The sequence below is a fragment of the Antechinus flavipes genome, chromosome 2 (genome assembly GCF_016432865.1).
Source record: "Antechinus flavipes isolate AdamAnt ecotype Samford, QLD, Australia chromosome 2, AdamAnt_v2, whole genome shotgun sequence".
NCBI classification, from domain to species: Eukaryota; Metazoa; Chordata; class Mammalia; order Dasyuromorphia; family Dasyuridae; genus Antechinus; species Antechinus flavipes.
In genome coordinates this window covers 336,072,810-336,093,217 of record NC_067399.1, presented here as the reverse complement: position 1 = coordinate 336,093,217, position 20,408 = coordinate 336,072,810, and the positions used below count along the sequence as shown (strand labels likewise).

Genomic DNA, 20,408 nt, shown 5'->3' with positions numbered 1-20,408 from the left:
GGCAAAGCCTCCAGTTTGATAGCTCTTCTGACTCCATATACAGAATTGTTTCCTTTGTACCATTGCCTCTTCAACAATTAGCTATGAAGTGAAGTCTAGAAATTGAAGACTCTCTATTCAAAATATATTCTCAGAGGAAGAGTTCAAGTTAGTGGGGAGCGTGAAAAAGACTAGCTTCCCATATTTGATTTCAAAAGTTTCATTCATTACTAAATCACATTAGCCTGTGATTGTTGGCCCTTGAGAAGACCACTAAGGTGGGTGAAAGGAGGCTTTGATTTGGGGATGTTGAAGTTTGAACTTTAAATAGTCCTGGGCTATGGCAAATAAATGCAATAAAGGTAGACTGAGGTACATATTCAGAGCAAAATCATTTTATTAACAATGATTCATAGAACTTAACAAAGTGAGTCAGACTGGCTACCTCAGTAAGACCTGTGACTCCAGTACGAAGGCAGGGGACCTTCTTTATATATGTATTGTAAAGGGGAGATAGTCTGGGCAGTTTTAGAATCTTCCACCAGGTTACACTGGGAAAAGTGAGTTGGCTTTCAGCTATGGCTAATCATACCCTCCCTGGCAATTAAGGAATGTCAGTTCCTCTATCTCTTGTAATCTTGGCTAGGAAATCAGAACCACCAGTTTTGCTGTCCCCTTGGAAGAGATTAAACCTCCCCTAATTGCAGAAAGACAAACAAAGACAGAAATCTTGTCTTTTGAGGAGAATGGCACAAGGTTAATTGATTTAGGCTTCCATACAGCAAGCAGATGTCTCAGGGGTTAACCACATGAGTGATAACATCATCCTTTTGAGCTATCTGATCAAAAACTGCATTTCTGATCAAGGTAAGTTTAGGCAAATATAACAATTATAAAAATCAATATAGCATAAAATAAATTGCATTGTAAAATCAATATAGTAAAAATCAGGGGTAACATTCTTTATCTTTTCACAGTACCAAACATTGGAGGCTGGCACTTTTGGGGCAGTGAGAGAAGCTAGGATCATTAACATGATAGACATATAACATAACTGTCCTATGTTAATGATCCTAGCTTCTATAGATAGAGGTCAGGGTGGAAGAAAAATTCATTTCACATATAAAAGGTTCAAGTCCTGAAGAAGACAATCTAGATGGATATATTCGGGGAAAGGGTTTTGAAAGGGGGTGGAAGGAAGAAGAGTAATTGGGTGTGAGAAAACAAAGGGGAGTAGTTGCTCAAGCCCTAAATGATGAAAAACAAGGAAGGGAGTTAAGTCAACATCGAGGGAACAAGCAGTTTATTAACTGCCTTCTATGAACCACCTGCTATTTCCACAAACTGGATGGCATATCCACTTTCTTACCATGAGCTGTTTCCCATAAATAATTAGGACTTCTAAGAAATCCAGAGATATATCTGTTTATATACCTGAACACACTAGTGTGCCTATTTGGGTATCCCCTTTTCTAGGTATGAAGCTAAGTGAGGACACAAACAATCCATCTAATACAATACAAGCCTGTCCTAGCTGATGAAAAGTCCCGAGATACTACACAAATGAAATGTGAAATAGAGCCCAAATTGTTCTGTTTAAACTAACTTGTTTTTAGATTGCTTCAGCTAACATAGTGTTATGGTTTTCCTGGACACATTTAGAAATGGAAAATATGGCACTTATTCATTGTCTCTCCTTGATTGTCTCCCCCTGATGCAATGTGGGCAGATACTTCTGTTTTGGACTAGTTTTAGCAGTAGATTGGGTTTGCCTATATCATGCACCTTGGACATATGTACATATACAATTCTAAGGATCCTGATATTCTATTAATTGTTTTTTTTTCTCACTCAAATGCATGGGAGCCTCTTCAGCCAACCCTAGTTTTCACTTAGGTAATACAATGGTCCAAGATAAGAGTTAAGCTAAGGTTGTCCTTTCCCCACTCCAAGCTCTATAAATATTCCTTTGATACCTGATAGCATTCTACAGAGTGTCATGACCCTGCTTCAAGATTAATGTGATAGGAAAAAATAAGGTGTATATAGTTGGTTTGGTTGCTATTTCTAGGGATTAAAACTCAAGGCTGGGGTAAATGTAAGTTGTTCCCAAATGTATAAATAGACTTCACACGTGAATACAGTAAGACAGATTTTAGATGTTTTTAAACTGTTAATTGAGGCAGCTATGAAAAACTGCCTTATGTTACATCTATCTCTTCCTGCCTCCTCAACATTCCTCTGCTTCACATGATTCTCAGTCTTCTGGACAGAGTGAGAGAAGGGAGTCCTCCAGTCAGGTATCTTATTCCTTTCTAAATGTTTTGTTTTCCTTTAAGCTCAATTCTATGGAGGCATCTCCTCACCTGTTCTTTCTCCTTTCTCTCCCCTCAGGAGTTGACTTTAAGATGAAGACTATAGAAGTAGATGGCATCAAAGTTCGGATACAGATTTGGTGAGTTATGGGAGAACAAGGAAGCTGTGGCCACGTGGGATTGCTCACTGGGAGAACAGGAAGAGGGGAACAGAGTTGCAGCCCAATTTTAATGTTAGGCCTTAAATTGTCACCAGGCCTGGAGCCAGGAAGCTCTGAGTTCAAATCCAAACTCAGACATTTACTAGATGTATGACTCTGGGCTTAACCCCTGTTTGTTTCGGTGTTTCATCTTAAAATGACAGGAGGTAATGACAATTCCAATATTTTTACTAAGAAAACCCCATAGACACTTATCCATGGGGTCACATAGGATCTTAGAAATAACTGAATGACTGAGTAGCAAAAATCCTTCAATTGGCCTTGCTTTGTATATGTCCTAGGTTCCTCAGAGAATCCTGAAACATCCCTTGGGAAGGGAAACAGAAGAGTCATAGAATAGAGAGAATTGAAACTAAATTTTCTTATGTACTGTATTTCACAGTTCAGGGGTATGGTGGGAGGAAAAAGGAAAGGAGAGAGAGAAATTATTGTGGGAAGGCAAGTTTGATAATTTTGGGGATCTGCCAGAGAACCATGGTGCAGTTTCCATATGTCACCACAAGAAGTCACTGTGACTCTCTGGTCCAAAACTCCATGCAATATTGCTTTAGGGAAACTGTAGGAATTGGAACAGTGTAGGAGGGGTTTTCAGAGAGATCCCTAGAGAACTGAGGGTGGCAAGGTAGGATCCTCTCACATCATCTAGCCACATATTTTGACTTTTCCAGAGATGCCCAGTTTCATTGCCTTTTATGGCCCAGATGCATGCCACAAGAGCAATGCCTTTTCCCCATGCAAGTTCATAATCAGATCTAACATCTCATCTTCATAATAAGGTCCCTATTTCCTGCCAGGTTCTGGGGCTTAAAGCTCTATTGGTTTACACATTCAACTCTCTAGTTCTGTCCTCTTTCAGGATAAGATTCTCTTCCCTTTCCTTCTCTCCTCTTCCCTCCCCATCTTTGCTGTATCATAGCCTTATTCTGGAGAACCTTTCTATTTCAGGGATACTGCAGGACAGGAGAGATATCAGACCATCACCAAGCAGTACTACAGACGGGCCCAGGTAAGCCCCTTGCCCGGGAAGTTGAAGGTAAAGAGACTTGCTTCTGTTGCTCTCTGTGCAAAGGATGCTGAGAGAAGGATCCTTAATTTGTATTGGGGAGAAGAGTATGTGGGTTTCCTTATTTCAGCAAGCTCAGCAAATATTTATTAAATGCCTACTCTAATATTTCTGTGACATCCTCCTCCAGTACAGATCATACAGTTTTATGTTGATCTGTCTATCTCCTGAAGGCAAGCTAGGAAATGGACAGTATGGGGATGAGTAGCTTCAGGGGATTAATGTAAACTGAGTGGCTTAAGTCAAGATCATTTCAATCTTCCACTAGGAAAGGGGACATTTAAGAAGCCCTTTGTGCTTTATGGTCAGGATACTAGAGGTGCTGGAAGTCATAAACTGTGAACTTGAAGCCTATGAGTGTTCAGGATGTAGTTGCTCTTTCCATTCCACTGGAATATGTTGCTAAAGGAGATTCAAAATTTAACTAAGACACAGCCTCTAACATTTATCTGCAACATTTGGCATGGATTCACCCAGAGTGAGTCTCTCTATTCATGAAGCTTACATTTTACTAAGGGGATTATGATACATTATATACCCATAGTCTGATTTTATCATTGTGGTAGTGTTACAGGCTTGCAGTCCCTCTGTGACTTAAATGGTCTTAGAAAGTATCAGTCAGTCAATAAACATTTATTAAGCAATTACTATGTGTCAGGTACTCTACTAAACTTTGAAATATATACATACACAGATGACTATAGCAACAAAATTACATACAAATGCAAAATGGAAAAATGTGAATGAGGTTCTAGGGGAAAAGATCATGAAAGATATGGTGGAGTCAAACAAGCTAGCAATGATTTACTATATTCCAGACAGTAGAATACAAAGATAAAAATGAAATGGTCGCTGAAGAAGGTGGAGGATCCCTGTAGCAATGTCCAGTTCAACAAACATTTTTTTTTTTTTTATCTCCTACCATGTGAAAAACTGTGTGAAGAAAAGAACCTTTTCTCTCATGAAACTTGAGCCGTGGGGGGCTAAGGGAGGGAGGAGCAGTAATGGTATACACACAAAGAGATATAAATAAGTAGATAAGTTAAACAGAGAATCTCCCAAAGACCAGAGGAAATTTTATTAGAAGCCAAAGTGGTTTGGAACCATCTCTAAGAGGTGGAGTTGATGGTAAGAGGGAATAAATAGTAAAGGGGTAAGGGTGAGCATAGTATACATACCCTGAAACAAAGAAAGGAGGTTGGACCCCAGCAGTTATGGTCCTGAGGTGCCCTCTTTTGACTTCTAAGTTCTCAGGGTATTTGTGTGTGTGTGTGTGTGTGTGTGTGTGTGTGTGTGTGTGTGTGTGTATGTGTCTATGTGTATCTCTCATTCTTTCTCTATAGGGAATATTTTTAGTCTATGACATCAGCAGTGAGCGATCTTACCAGCACATCATGAAGTGGGTCAGTGATGTGGATGAGGTAAGACAAACCACATTTCCCCTTTAAGTGAAGGCAGGAGATCTCAAAGGGCAGAGATGAGATGGGAGGGCTCAGAACTCTGAGGCTGAAGAGTAAATTCTTAGTCCTGGTTCCCATGGATTGAGGATAAAACAAGACTTTAAGGAAGGGTTCAAAGTTATCACATTCTATATCTCTTCCATTGACTTAGTTTGGTTCAACATTTGCCTCTATTCTCACCCTGACCTATGAACTACTTCTTTCATAGGCTTCCAGGGTAGAAATAGGATAGACTCCACTGGGAATCTGGACCTGGGTTCTCATTGAGGCTCTCTTCATCTCACTTCTCTGACCTCTATTTTTCTCATTGTGAAATGTGGAAGTTGGATATATGACCTATAATGGGGTTCTTGCCCTTGGAATGATTTCAGGGGATCAATGAACATGGATGGAGGAAAAATTTCATTTTATTTTCACTAACCTTTAGTTTCCTTTTTAATTCTATGTAATTTATTATGTACATTAATAAAATTATTCTGAGGAGAGATCCACAGGCTTTACCAAAGTGCCAAAGAGGTCCGTGAGATAATAATAGTAAAGAGCCTGACTGAAAGGAATCTTTCAAGTGAAATCTGAAAAGTGGCAAGATATAGCTCAAGATGACTGGAGATGGTTCTGGAATGGGTGCAGCCTATATATGGCTTGCTTTGTATGTATTAGTTTGCATTTCCTTTATTACTTGTAAGACTTGAAAATCTTAAAGTATCTGTAAAATGAGTTTACTTCTGAGATCATTTTGATTCCAACATTCTGAAGTTTTAAATGCCCAAAACACCAATTCCAGGTAAATAATTGTGTACCCAAAGCTGTCAACGTGGCAATCCTTTTGAGATACCCTGGGCAATTGCTAGAGGAACTGGATGTGCCTCAGTGAATCTTGATCTTAGAGATGGTTTTGTGGCGGAACTCTGAGGATAATAGTATTATATACAGTAATGGGGATGAGATGGAAAGGAGGCAGTAGGCAATAGTTAGTTCTGTCTTCTTTGTTCCTAGTATGCACCAGAGGGAGTCCAGAAAATCCTTATTGGGAATAAGGCTGATGAAGAACAGAAAAGGCAAGTGGGAAGAGAACAAGGTCAGCAGGTAAGAGAGTGGGAAAATTGTGGTAGAGTGGACAGAGTACCTGACCTGGGGTCAGGAAGGTTTAGGTTCTAATTGCAGCCTTGGTCACTTACTAGCTTTCTGACCCTGAGTAATAACTTGATTACTACCTGATTCCATTTTTTCATCTGTGTAATGGGTATAATAATAGCATTTACTCCCTGGGTTGTTGTGAGATAATATTTGTAAAGTGCTTTGCAAACTTTAAACCAAAATGCTATTTTAGTGCTAGTTATTATTATTATTATCATTGTTTTAATTCTCCCCTCCCCCCCAATCCTTATTGATGTCACTGGGGTAAATGGGCTAATCTAGGAGCTTTGATTAACAAACTCAGTTTTTGAACTGCTGCTTCTTAAAGAATTTTATTGTCATTATCAAACACATTAATATAAGCAGCACAGACCCTGCTGGAGAGAGTTACAACAAAAAATAAGAACTACTCCCATTTAGTGGACATTGTTATTTTCATTTATGCATTTATTTTTAATTAGTTGACATTGCAAGGTTGGCAAAGGACTTTATGAATTCTCACCTCCTCTCCAACTGCTGACCTCTTTGGCTTCCTCTAAGTCTTAATTAAAAATCCCATCTTCTACAGGATATCTTTCCTGTGCCTTCTGTTTGCTAATTACTTTCTATTTATCCTGTTTATTGTTATTGTTGTTGGTGATGGTTGTCCTTTGTTCTCAAAGAGGACCATGACATTTAATGAGGTTATACGTGACATGCAAGTGAATTGGATTTAAGTGAGGGAGAACTGTGCAAGGTCACCTGCCTCACCTTCCCCTGCAGAGCCAGTGTCCAGATGGCCCTGGAATGTGGACAGCCTGTAAAGAGCTTGCTTGGTATATATTGGTTTGCATTTCCGTCATTACTTGTGAGCTCCTTCAGGGCAAGTCTTTTGCTTCTTTTGGTCTTTAGGACTTGCTTAGCACAGTGTTTGGCACTTAGTAGGCACTTAACAAATGTTTATTTATTGATAGTATGACATGGGAGACACTGGCACAGGACCGCCCAATCTGGCTGGCCCTCATTGGAAAAGGTTCTCTGCTCTGTGAGCAAAGCAGAATTGAATTAACTCAGGAGAAATGCAAAGATGTGCAAAGATAGAGCAGCCACCCCAAATGTTCATAGGGACTATTTGTGTCTGACCTGTGGCAGAGCATTGATCAGCCACAGTTGGACCCACTGTAACTCAACTCTAAAATAGTGATATCATTTTGGTCAGCTTCAAGAATGAAGGACAACAACCAACCAATCAATGAACCAACCATTTGTTGATTGATTTTTCATTTGATCCTCACAAGATAGGTATATATGATAAGGAAACTGAGGATCTCTGTGGTTAAATGACTTGTTCAGTCACATAGCTATTAAGTGCCTGAGGCAAGACATCCTTAGCCCAGAGCCTTTAATCTAATTCCTTCAGGGAATTCCCTTCTGAATTCTTCAGGAATTTGTGCTTTTAATTGTCTCTTCTTTCTACATAATTTTTAGTCTTTCTTTATACACTTACTCTTTCCCCACTGCCTACAAATCTCTCCAGATATCTCTCATTCTTTTTTTTTTCCTTTTGCTGAAGCAATTGAGATTAAGTGACTTGCCCAGGGTCACATAGCTAGGAAGTGTCTCAGGCCAGATTTGAACTCAGGTCTGACTCAGGGCTGGTGCTCTATCCACTGTACCACCTAGTTGCCCCATCCCTCATTCTTTAAAAAAAAAAAAAAAAGATGACACCACAAAAACAACTTTACTTGCTCCTACCAGCCTCTGAACATGCTGTGTTTTTCCTGTTTTACAAATGAAATTCCTAGAAAAGACTATCTTTCCTTATTGACTCTTTCAATTCTTAACTCATTCTAACCTTTGCCATGTACTTTCATCCCTTTGCTTCCCTTTCAGTTGAAATTGTTCTGCCAGAATTCACCAACAGTCTCTTTACTGCTAAATTTAATGGCTTTTCTCTCAGTCTACTTCCTGCTATGGGTCAGTTTGGTTGTTCTCTAGAGAGATATTGCTCCTGTCAGCTGTAGGTCCAGGTTATACCCAGGAACGTGCTTTTAGCTCACCCTAAGAACCCAGCAATTGGCCTATTTTTCTATGCCTTCTAATTAATTTGAGATTCACTAAAATACTCATCAACTAGGTAGCATAGTGGATAGAGTACTGGTCCTAGAATCAAGAAGACCTGAGTCCAAATTTGACCTCAGACACTACTAGCTGTTTTACTCTGGGCTTATGTTAACCCTGTTTGCCTCAGTTTCCTCCTTGGTAAAATGAGCTGGAGAAAAACTTGGCAAACTACTTTAGTATCTTTGCCAAAAAAAACCCCGCAAAGTGGGCCATGAAGAGTCAAATAACTCAACAGCACCAATATATCAAATTAACTTTTGCCAGACTTGCCATCTCTTCACCCATCTTCTCTCCTGGGCTTCTAGATATCCAGTTGCTGGTTTAAAATCTCCACCTGGATGTTCCACAGGCCTGTCAAACTCACCGTGTTTGCCACCTAAAATACTCTACCTTCCCTTCCCACTTTCCTATTCCATCTATAGATGGGCACTATCATTTCTCCCATTACCTGGCTTAGAAATGTAGGAATTACCCTTGACTCTTTCATATTCTATCTCACCCCTACTATTTATTCAGTTGCCTAAGTCAACAAGTATGCTAAGTATCAACTATACACACCAGATTCTGTGGTAGTTTCCAGGGCTACACATACAAAAAAATAAAACCCTTCCTTGCTTACAAAGAGTTTATATTCTTTTTGAAAAACCAATTTTATTTTATTTTCATCTCTGAATTCTTTCCATCTATCCTCCCACCAAGAAAGCAAGAAAAATAAACCCTATTACAAACATGTATAATTAATAATCACATTAACCATGTCCTCCCCAAATATGTTTCAATTTGTACTTTGAGTCTACCTCTTTCTCTTTAAATGAATGAAGTTTTATTCTAACAGAGCAGAACAACTCCCTAATAAGGGAGTGGTGTTTCAGGAAGGGACTTTGGGCCTTTACAATTGAAAAAGTTGAATGAAGTCATAGAATAAGAGATGGGAAGGAAATAGGGTGGGGTACAAAGGTATGCTGGGAGTGTAGGGGCAGGTCAGATGAATATTATGGTAGGTTAAGTAAATTCTCTTTAATTCTACCAATCTGGACAGATCAATGCCAGGGCATGGTTCTAAAAATGAGTGCATTAGTGAAGTGAAGGAGCATTTGAAAGGAGGGTTCTGTGGCCTCTGGAACTGAGAATCTGGTGACAAAAGTGCCCATTCTTGAGGTAGGCTGTAGTGACTGATGAGTAACTTTATGGGATTTTTTAAAATAATATTTTATTTTTCCAAATACATGTAACTATACTTTTCAACATTCATTTTTGTAAGACTTTGCCATCCACATTTTTCTTTCTTCCTCTCTTATTTTCCTTTCCTCAAGGCAGCAAGCAATCTGATATAGATTGAAGATATGCAATGATTTTAAATGTATTTCCATATTTCTCATGTTGTGCAAGAAAAATCAGACCAAAAGGGAAAAAACACAAGAAACAAACAAACAAACAAAAAAGGTGGAAATACTATGTTTATATCCACATTCATCTTTCTCTCTGTGGATGAGAATAGCCTTTCAATCCTAAGTCTATTGAAATTGTCTTGAATTACTGAATTGTTGAGAAGAGCCAAGTCCATTACAGTTGATCTCACATAACCTTCTTGTTACTATGGACAATGTTCTCTTGGTTCTGCTCACTTCACTTAGCATCAATTCATGTAAGTCTTTCCAAGCTTTTCTGAAGTCAGCCTGTTCATCATTTCTTATAAAGCAATAATATTCCTTTACATACATCCAAAACTTACTTAGCCATTCCCCAGCTGATGAGCATTCACTCAATTTCCAGTTCCTTACCACTACAAAAAGAGTAACTACAAATATTTTGACTACATGGGATATTAAAGAAGATTTTAAATTTTGTCAATTCAGTTCTTCTTATAGCACAATCACTGTAGTCCAGGTCCTCATCATCCATCTTGACTGGACTGTTGCTATAAAGAAACTCCTAATTTAATCAGTTTTCCTGCCTCATTTCTCCCCTTTTCAATCCATCTTTCATACAGCTACTACATTGGTGCTCCAAAAGAACCAATAGTCTCGCTATATCCCTGAATTGTTCAGGTACTTCCATCAGCTCCCCAGTACCTCTAAAATAAAATACAAATCCCTCTACTTGAAATTTAAAATCCTCCACAATGTAACTTCAGCCTATTTTTCCAAACTAATTATACATTACTTCCCTGTCTTAAGGAAGTAGAAGAGATGGATATTTCCAATGTAAGTATGCTTCTCCTTTCAGATACCAACTATTTTTCATTCTCTCTTTGGATACCTAATGATGGAAACTAAATAGTGGCATCTAGGTGGTTAAGTGCTATAGAGGACAGAACCTGGGATCAAGACTCATTTTCTCCAGTTCAAATCCAGTCTCAGACATTTACTTGCTGTGTGACCCTAAGCAAGCCATTTAATCCAGGTTGCCGCAGTTTCATCTATCAAATGAGCTGTAAAATGAAATGGCAAACCACTGCAGTATTTTTGCCAAGAAAACCCTAGATGGGTCAAGAAGTAAGACATGACTGAAAAAATGACAGACATACACCAAAATACCCAATAAATGCTTGATGAATTGAACTGAATTGAATCTCTCCTTACACAAAGCAGGTGATGCTATAGCCAAACTCACCTGCTGTTTTTCACACATGTTCTTCTTGCATTTCCCCTCTATACTTTTGTATACAATCTGTATCCCTAGCCTAGAAATGCTCTGCCTCTTCACCACCTGGAACTTCTAGCTTTCTTCACTTGATTCAGAGCTTGAACTAAAGGCAGGAAATTTCAGTCAAAAAATATTGTCTCTGATTATGTCAATTTGTCTAGAGGCTTGGAGGACCTCTTCCTTCTTCATATCATTTTACGTGCTCATCATCATCCGTATTCTCACGTCAGAAAATGGAACAAAGAAAGGATAAAGAATGAAAAACTCATCTCCTGGGAATGGAGCTAGAAAGAGTCATAGAAAAGTTGGGAGTTGGGTGGTCAGGGGATAGAGCTAAAATCTAGGGGACAAAAAGGGAATATCCCCAAGAAATAGAAGATAAGAGTAATTCCAAGGAAGACTGCTTTTTCCGCCAGCTTCCAGGGACCTCAAGGGCAACTTTCCTTTCTTCCTCTCTTGCCAACCCCCTCTCAGGGGTTTTCTTCTCCTTGCAGCTGGCTAAGGAGTATGGCATGGACTTCTTTGAAACTAGTGCCTGCACCAACCTCAACATAAAGGAGGTGAGTGGCTTGGAGTATGGTGGTGGTGGTAGGGTGGGGTTATGGCAAATGTTTTGCCTGGGGAGAGAGTCAGTCATGGTGGGGAATTGGGAGAAAGGGAAGAAAAAAGGAAAATATTCATGGAGCCAAAAGCTCTGGTGGCCACGAGAAGGGAAAGGGTCAAGAAGAGCATGGGAAAATCAAGGCTAATGTGTCTTTTTGTCCCCCAGTCCTTCACTCGACTGACGGAATTGGTTCTGCAGGCACACAAGAAAGAGCTTGATGGTCTCCGAGCACATGCCAAGGAGGAACTGGCACTGGCTGAGTTGGAAGAGAAAGACAGCAAAACTGAAGGCACAGGAAATTCTTCAAAAAATTGCTGGTGTTGAGAATCCCATGCAGGGCATCCCCCTGCTCTCTGTCACATTTTCCCCTTCACAGACCAGGGGACAGTAAAGGGCTCTGGGTTTCACTCCCCTACTGCTCTTCCCTTACCCAGAAAAATTCATTGAATGTCAGTAGGTATCATTGTCCAGCCCCTGGAGCAGGATCCCCAGCCTGTGTTAGTGACCCTTTCTTTCCCTCTAGGAACTAGTATCCTTAAATATCTTCCCTGAGCCTCAGGCTTCCTGTATTCCCAAGATGTGTAGTGATGAGCATCTACAACCTCTATCCCTTTACTCTCCCACCTGCCTTCATTGGGTCCCTCCCTCCCTAGAGTGCCTGAGACCATAGCCACATCCACTCTTTTGACTCTGTCACACACACACACACACACACACACACACACACACACACACACACACCACACCACTCACACTTATGCACATCATAATTCTACTTCTCTTTGTTCCCATCAGGGCTGTCAATTCCTACTCTGTTTCCTTCCACCTGAAATGGGGGCTAGTTTAAGGAGTTGGAGCCAAATTCATGAGTCTTTTTTATTTCTATGCTCTCCAGAACAGGGAGCACCGCAACCTATGGAAATTCATTCTCATGCCCCATTTATTTATTTATTTATTTTGCATCAATGTTGTGAGGAAACCAAGAGGGAGCAGGGGCAGAAAGAGAGAGCACGCCACTGGACAGTACCTTAGCATGTGGAAGGACATTTCTACCTACCCCACCACTTTCCCATGCTGGTGTCTGATCCTACCTGACTACTTCAGACATTTTGGGAGAAGGTTCAGTGCTTCCCAACTTTTAGTGAAGACCCTTTCCTACTATATGGAAGCAGGAAAAAAATAGCTACAGGAGATTGGGTAAAGGAGAAAAGTAGCTCAGGAAAAGGAATCTGGGCAGTGGAACGGACACTTTCTTGTTTGGGAGGAAACTGACTTCTTTGACAAATTGGTCTCATTTCCCTCACTTCTATCTTCTCCCTACTTATAAGCACATGCATTTTTCCTGTTTCTGAACTCCTATATTTGGAGCAAGTAGAACAGGGAAATGAGATTCTACTGTGGAGAAGATTTGGGGACTGATAGATGTTACCAATATAAGCAAACTCTTCAAAGATTTGTTGGGGGCTAGGCATGAAATCCATGGAAGAGCAGGGTACTTTGTGAGATGAAAGTAGCCGTTCTCTCTTGGATTGTATCCTCAAGGAAAGATGGAATTCGTTTTCTGCCTTCACTTTCTGAGAAAAGCATTTCCCCATGATCCCTTGGGATTGGGGCAGGAAGCCACAACTTTTCAGTAACTTTTTCTTGAATCCAACTCTTTTCAAATGCAATCCATCAATTTGCTTGACAAAGAATTAATGAGAGAAGTCACAGACTTTTTATATCCTACCTTTGAGGAATGAGAATAAGGAGTGGGAGAAGTGCCAAATCTTAGGTGAGAAACTTTCAAAGACATTTTGGGTACCCTTAAGAATAAAGTATGCACATCTTGCTTCTCCACTGGGCTGAGGGAAATATTTCAGCTGAAAATTCATTGCGATTTTTATTCAGAGCCTTTAATTTGGAGAGTTACCTCCTTCCCCTACATTCCTAGACTGGGCCCAACTTACCTTCAAGTCCAAAGAGACTGAAAGTATGCTTATCCCTTGGGAGATTAAGATAATAAGACCCCCTTTGGGGTCATCCCACTCTAACATCCCAAAAAAGGAATAGCCTGGAGGAGAGGTTAATGATCCATCTGCCTTTTGATACCTCAGATAAGGGACCTAACAAAACCATTGTGGATTCAACAACTTGGAAGTAAAATTCATTGAGTACCATGGCAAAAATAAAGGGTGTATGTGACCCTGCATCCTCTTCCAACACACCATCTAAATAGTTCAATCCAGTCTCTTCTTCATAACACAGGTTATAGGAAGACCAGGGAAATTAAGAATGAGGCTAATAGGAAAAAATAAGAACATATGGGACTTCTGACTAATGGGAGAGTTAAGTTAAGGTAGAGGAGACAAAGATGGGACTCCAATTAAATCAGCTAAATTTATTAAGCCTCTATTAGGTGCTTAATTGATAGTCAATAAGTATTAAGTGCCTATTATGTGCCAGGCACTGTGCTAAACGCTGGAGATAGGCAAAGAAAGATTAAAAGCTATCCTGGCTCTCAAGTATCTCACATTCTAATAGGGGAAACAACAAGCAAACAAATATGTATAAATAAAGTACATACAGGATAAATGGAAATAATCAACAGAGGGAAGGCACGAGAATTAGAGTTTGAGGGGTTCCTATAGAAGGTGAATTTTAATTAGAACTTGAAGGAAACCCCAGAAGCTAGGAGGCAGAGATAAGGAAGGAGAACATTCCATGGGAGATAATCAGGGGAAATGTCCAGAGTTGAAAGATGGAGGAACTTATTCATAGAATAGCAAGCAAAAAGGCCAGTATCATGGGATCTGAGAATGTGAGGAAGTGATGCAAGTAATAAGTCTGAAAAGGTAGGAGAGAGGGGCTAGGTTGTAAAGGGCTTTGAATGCCAAACAGAATTTTGCATTGATCCTAGAGGTGATAGGGAGTCACTGGAGTTTATTGAATATGAGGATGACATGTTTCCTTTTGGAAAATCCTTTGGGTGGTTGAACAGAGAATGGACTAAAGTGGTGGGCAGACCAACCAACAGCCTTATTGCAACAGTCCAACTGTGCAATAATGAGGGCCTGCAATATGTTAGTTGCTTGAAGCCAATACAGAGTTTACATAAAACACTGGGATCCTGCCCTCATGAAGTGTATAGTCTAGTAGAAAGCTAAGACACAAGCAGAGATGACTATATACTATGTAATGGTACACAAGTGCATTATAGAAATACAAAATAAATTCCATAGCAGGGGAAAAGTCGTCACCAGCAGGAAGAATCTCAACATCTCAGTGCAGGTAAAGCCAGACTGCCCCATGGGTTAGATTAGAGCAAGGCAGTGTTATCTTGGGCATAGGATGCTTTTTCTAACATAGGCGTCAAAGTGGCCTCCAATTCATTCCACAAGCATTACTAAGCCCACCCTGTATTCACAACAGTGTGATGGGCACCAGTTACTTGCAAATGGGGCAGAGATCCATATTTTCAGGAGAATGGGGCCAGGTTCTATACTGAGGCAAGGGTCCGGCATATTAGGGGAAGTGGCTGCTGGTGGAAGACAGAGCTTTGTTTTAAAGAAGCCTGGTTTGGGGGGGACATTACAGTATTGGTGTCTCATAACCCTTCCATAAGCCCAGGAATGGCATGAAGCATTTTAGGGCTCCCTTTGCCCGTTAGTCCATCTCTGCCATTCCTGCCCCTGCTGTGTTGGCACATAGCCAAGCTCCAGAAATGACACTGGTTTCTGAACCCTGCCTGTCTTTGTGACTTGTGAACATTGCTGAACTGTTTCTGGAGTTCATTGTATGAACTGTGAGCAGGGGCTCATCAATTTTAAACACAGGTGTTTACAGAATAAAGGAAGTTTAAAATCACCGTTGGGATGTAACACAGCTGGGATAGAAAGTCTCAGTAAAACGGGAATGGGGATTTGGGGCTGTTGGTATAAAGGAGGGGTCTTGGTGCCCTAAATCACAGCATTGTAATTCCTGCTGTTTTTTAATCTGATGTCACCTCTAAGGAAGTCTACTTTGGAGGCTGAAACATTTCTTCTTTATCTTCCTGAGAAATGTACTTACAACTATAAGATTTGAGTGAGACACAAGGAAGAATTTCCCAACATCGATTTACTAAAAGACGTTCTTATGGAAGTTTAATTATCATCATCTCTGGAAGGTCTTTTAAAAACCAACATTTGTTTTTAATTGTTTGGGAGCAGAACTATATCTATCTGCATGAAATGCAGAGAAGAAATTAAATGATCTTTCAAATTCATTTCAACCTTGGATACTTCAGGAAAACAGAAGCAAAAATCATGTATTCTCCCCCCACTTCCATTCTTGCAATCCCTCTTCCATCCCTTCACACCTCTCCCCCCCTCCAAAAAAAAGAAAGAACCTTTTATCATATAACCAAGCAAGACATTTCCACATTGGTCATATCCAAAAATGCATTTCTTCTTTTGCATATTTGTCCATCATCTCCCAGTCAAATTGGCAAGATTCTTTCTTACTGGTCCTTTGGAAAATGATTGATCAGTTAGTTGAACTGTCCTCATGCCTTTCAAAATTGTTTGTTTCTATAATAATGATGCTATAATATACACTGTTCTTTGGGCTTTGCTCACTTCTTTCTACATTAGTTCATATAAGTTCATATCGTTTAAAAAAAAAGTCTTTTATCTCATTTCTTATAGCACATTAGTATTTCATTATTTGGCATCCTCTTTGTTTTCAGAGGCTTTTTTTGTCCTCACAAAAAAAAGAGCTGTTAAAAATACTTTAAAAAGCTAAAAAGACTAGGGATGTTTGGGATTGAGATGGAGGAAATGGGCAGAAATAAAATGATATAGTTGTGTCTGAGTTGGAGATCATAAGATCTGAACTTGAATGCTAGCTTTCTGTCTGTATCCCATCACCTGTAAATGAGGGATTGAGACTCCATTATTCCTAAGTCTTTCATATGTCTGAACACAGATAATCTAATACCTTACATGTTTATAGTACTATATAGGGCAGAAGTTTTTAACATCAATTTTTCCACAAAAGTCCTTTAAGGTGGACATGGAATATTCTGTCTTACCTTGACAGAAGAGAAATCTAAAACTAAGGAAGATTAAGTTATTCATCATCTGATATATTCCATCCGATGCTTTTTCTGCTAAACCAAAAAGGAGTTTCCTATGAATTATCTTGTCCTGTAAGTTTATTGGCACCTGCAATTATAGGTTGCTCTAGAAAAACTGCTCTCTTACAGCACTCAGAGGAGAGATAAGGAAACCTAAGGAGAGATAGCAACACTGAAAACTCTCGCTGTGCTGGGGCAGAGGGATTACAAAGGGATAGTCAATGAAAGGTTCAAGAAGATCTTAGGAATACTGGGGAAACATGAAAACAAGTTCAGGATATGTTGTCACTAGCCCATTGTCGATGGCAAATAGTAATTACTTGGTTGCCTGGTAAAGAGATTTATTAATGGGGCAGCTAGGTGGTGCAGTGGATACAGCACTATCCTTGAAGTCAGGAGGACCTGAGTTCATACCTAATCTCAGTCACTTAACACTGCCTGGCTGTGTGACCCTGGGCAAGTCACATAACCCCAATTGCCTTAGCAAAAAAAGAGAGAGAGAGAGAGAGAGAGAGAGAGAGAGAGAGAGAGAGAGAGAGAGAGAGAGAGAGAGAGAGAGAGAGAGAAAGAGAAAGGTTTATTAGGAAATTCTGGAGGCTCATTTTCAGTCTCAGTAGGGGCATAGCCCATCCCCAATTCTTGCTAGCCTTACTTGTCAAAACAAAACAAAACACCAAATACCCAAAACAATAACAAAAATCCTTCCTATTGAGAAAAAGTTCTTTCCTTTTCCTTATGGCTATGACACATATGTGTCTGGCTGGTGTGTACCAATGCTAAACTGCAGAACAGAGGTTATACCTTTTTTGAAGAGTAAATTCTCTAGGACTTCAAGCAGAGTCCCTCGCCAGAAATTGCACACCCTATTTCATTCATTTAATTTTATTTTAACATTTGTTAAATACCCATTTTGTGCTTGGCAGAATTTTTACAAACTGGACTTATGATTTCATTAAGGTAGGAAGCTCTTGGTGAAGAACTTTTTCTGCCAATGCAAATCATTAAATCTGCCACTTATAGAGTTAGAGAGTTATGTTCTTGAGTCTTTTAAGTCATATCCAACTCTTCATGACACAATTTGAGATTTTCTTGGCAAAGATACTATAATGCCATTTTCTTCTCTACTTCATTTTTACAAATGAGGAAACTTAGGCAAATAGAGTTAAGTTACTTGTCCAGGATCACACAGCTAGTAATTATCTGAGATCTGATTTGAATTTAGGAAGATAAGTCTTCATGACTCCAGGTTCAACCCTCTATCCATTGCACTGTAGTTCACTAAGCCTCTAACAAATTGTAATTTTCCAGAGTCACAGAACATAAAATCACATGGAAGAAACTTGAGGGATCATGGAATCCAAATCCCATAGAGATATCAAAGCCCCAGAAAGACAAATGAAATGATTTGCCTAATGTCACTCAGATAGCACTGGAATCCGAGTCTTCCTGACTCCAAGTTCTCCAACTACTCCATTGCTAACTATTCTAAAAAGGCAAACACCAGGAGTTCCTCAGGAGGGACCAAATCTTAGTTTCCTTTGATATAAGGGGATACTCAGCTTTATGCTTTTAGCATAGGAAGGCTAAAAGATGAATTTGAACTCAAGTCTTCTGACTCTGAAGTCAGAGTTCTAATCATTAGGTCAGAAAGGCAAAAATTCCTACTCTCAGGTATCTTCAAAAAACTTGGAACTGACCCATAGAAACTTTAGACTTACAGATCCCAAAGATATTCTACAAAAGTTTGACTGCCTCCATTTTACAGATGGAGAAATTAAGGCATAAGAAAAAGAAGCAGTTTGCTAACAGTTAAAGTTTGACTCATTTTCTTATCTTTTTTTTTTTTTTGAGGCAATTGGGGTTAAGTGACTTGTCCAGGGTCACACAGCTAGAAAGTGTTAAGTGTCTGAGACCAGATTTGAACTCAGGTCCTCCTGACTTCAGGGCTGGTGCTCTATCTACTGCATCACCAAGATGACCCTTTCTTTTAGCCTTTAACTTTCTACCTAATTTTAATTTCTTTTTTAAAAAAGTATACTTTCTATATATATATCTAGTATACTATACTAAAAAAGTATATCATTTTTCCATTCTCCCTCAAAAAACAAAAACCTTCCCTCTGCATAAAATAAAGTAGAAATATATTTGGTTTAGTAGTAAAGTAATTAATAAACAAGCAAACAAAAAAACTAACCCACTGTTACAAATTATGCTACATTTGACATGCATTATACTTCACTTCTGTATCCAGGAGACAGTTACTTTTCTTCCAAGCATTCTCAATTCCTTCAACCAATACTTTTTTTAAAAAAATTAAAGCTTTTTATTTACAAAACATATACATGGGTAATTTTTCAGCATTGACCCTTGTAAAGCCTGCTGTTCCAAATTGCCCCTCCTTCTCCTCTCCCCTCCCATAGATGGCAGGTAGTTCAGTACATGTTAAATCCAATATATGTATATATATATTTATATAGTTATCTTGCTGCACAAGAAAAATTGGATCAATAAGGAAAAAAACTGGGAAAGAATACAAAATGCTAGCAAACAATAACAGAAAGAGTGAGAATGTTATGTTGTGGTCCACACTCAGCTCCCACAGTCCTCTCTTTGGGTGTAGATGGTACTCTTCATCACTGAACAATTGAAATTGGTTTGAATCATCTCATCGTCTTCAACCAATACTTTTATAAAGAAAGGGTAACTCTAATGACTCTAGTTCTGTGGGTTTTTGTCAAGTGACAGTACATCTTACTGAATCCCTCAGAATTTTAACTATGTGGAATCTGGGCACCAATCAAAAGGAACTATCTGTGATAGGAAGTCAGAACTGGTCACACCATGGGGATCTTCTATCAGGACAGTTCAAAACCTAAGGATTTAAGCATCTGGCAATGGAGAAAAGCCTCCAGGCAAACTCTGAAAAGAAATCATTTGTGGGTGTACGGATGAGAGGAGAAACACCCATGCTGCCTCAAATTCCTACCTTCTCCACTTTGAGAGTATGGAAAACTTCAGAGGACAGGAGAATTTCAATCATCAAATGCATCCTAACAGCATTCCCAGGGCAGCCATAGCTGGTGAACATATCTGCACTGGGAGCCAAAGATTAACTGAATGTAATGAAGAAAGGCAGATTCGAGGCTCTACATAGAACCCAGCAGAAAACTAGATTTGCCTTAGAAGAATTTTATGAGAACTCCATGTAAAGAAAGGAAACAGGGATAATGAATTCTTAGCTGAGCCCACTTTTCCCAGATTTTATAGATGCTAGGAAATTGGGTCACAAACTTCTGGGGAGATGTTTTGTACAAACTGTTCTTACCATAACAGTTAGTTATGTAAATAATGTAGTAAATAACTCTTTTCAAAAGATAATTGTGGTCAACTTATTGACAATGGAGTAATGAAGCATATTTGTGGGGCTTTTTAAAAGCATTTTAAAAACCATCCCTAACCCCTACGGACTAAATGTAATTCTGAGTATATGGAATAGCCTTAAACTTTGGTGCTTAGTCTGTTAGTTCAATTGGGAGTTTGGGACAGTAGCTCATAACATTCATCCCACTTGCATGTCTTGGTTTCCATTCTAGTCATGCTCCAGGCTCAAAACAAAAGAGAAAAACCATGAGAAAGAAAAAGCAATTAAAAAAAAAAGGTTAAAATAGTATGCTTCAATCCACATTCAGTTTCTTTCTGGATGCAGATGACATTTTCCATCCTAAGTCTATTGGAATTGTTTTGGATCACTGTATTGCTGAGAAGAGATAAATCTACAGTTG

The 20,408-nt window shown here is 39.3% G+C and overlaps 1 protein-coding gene across 3 annotated transcripts in view; it reads left to right on the top strand.

The window, feature by feature from the left end:
• RAB15 (RAB15, member RAS oncogene family) overlaps positions 1-11,971 on the top strand; it is a 52,078-nt gene extending 40,107 nt beyond the window's left edge. Inside the window, exons 2-8 of one of the 3 annotated variants that reach the window (XM_051977828.1) lie at positions 2,241-2,279; positions 2,374-2,434; positions 3,461-3,521; positions 4,922-4,999; positions 6,035-6,124; positions 11,419-11,484; positions 11,694-11,971. In XM_051977828.1, the coding sequence (XP_051833788.1) occupies positions 2,388-2,434; positions 3,461-3,521; positions 4,922-4,999; positions 6,035-6,124; positions 11,419-11,484; positions 11,694-11,852 (501 nt within the window). In that variant the 5' untranslated portion in view covers positions 2,241-2,279; positions 2,374-2,387 and the 3' untranslated portion in view covers positions 11,853-11,971. The remainder of the gene's footprint in view (positions 1-2,240; positions 2,280-2,373; positions 2,435-3,460; positions 3,522-4,921; positions 5,000-6,034; positions 6,125-11,418; positions 11,485-11,693) is intronic. The other 2 variants (XM_051977827.1, XM_051977826.1) reach the window with 2 other exon arrangements.
• Positions 11,972-20,408: the final 8,437 nt, after the last annotated feature.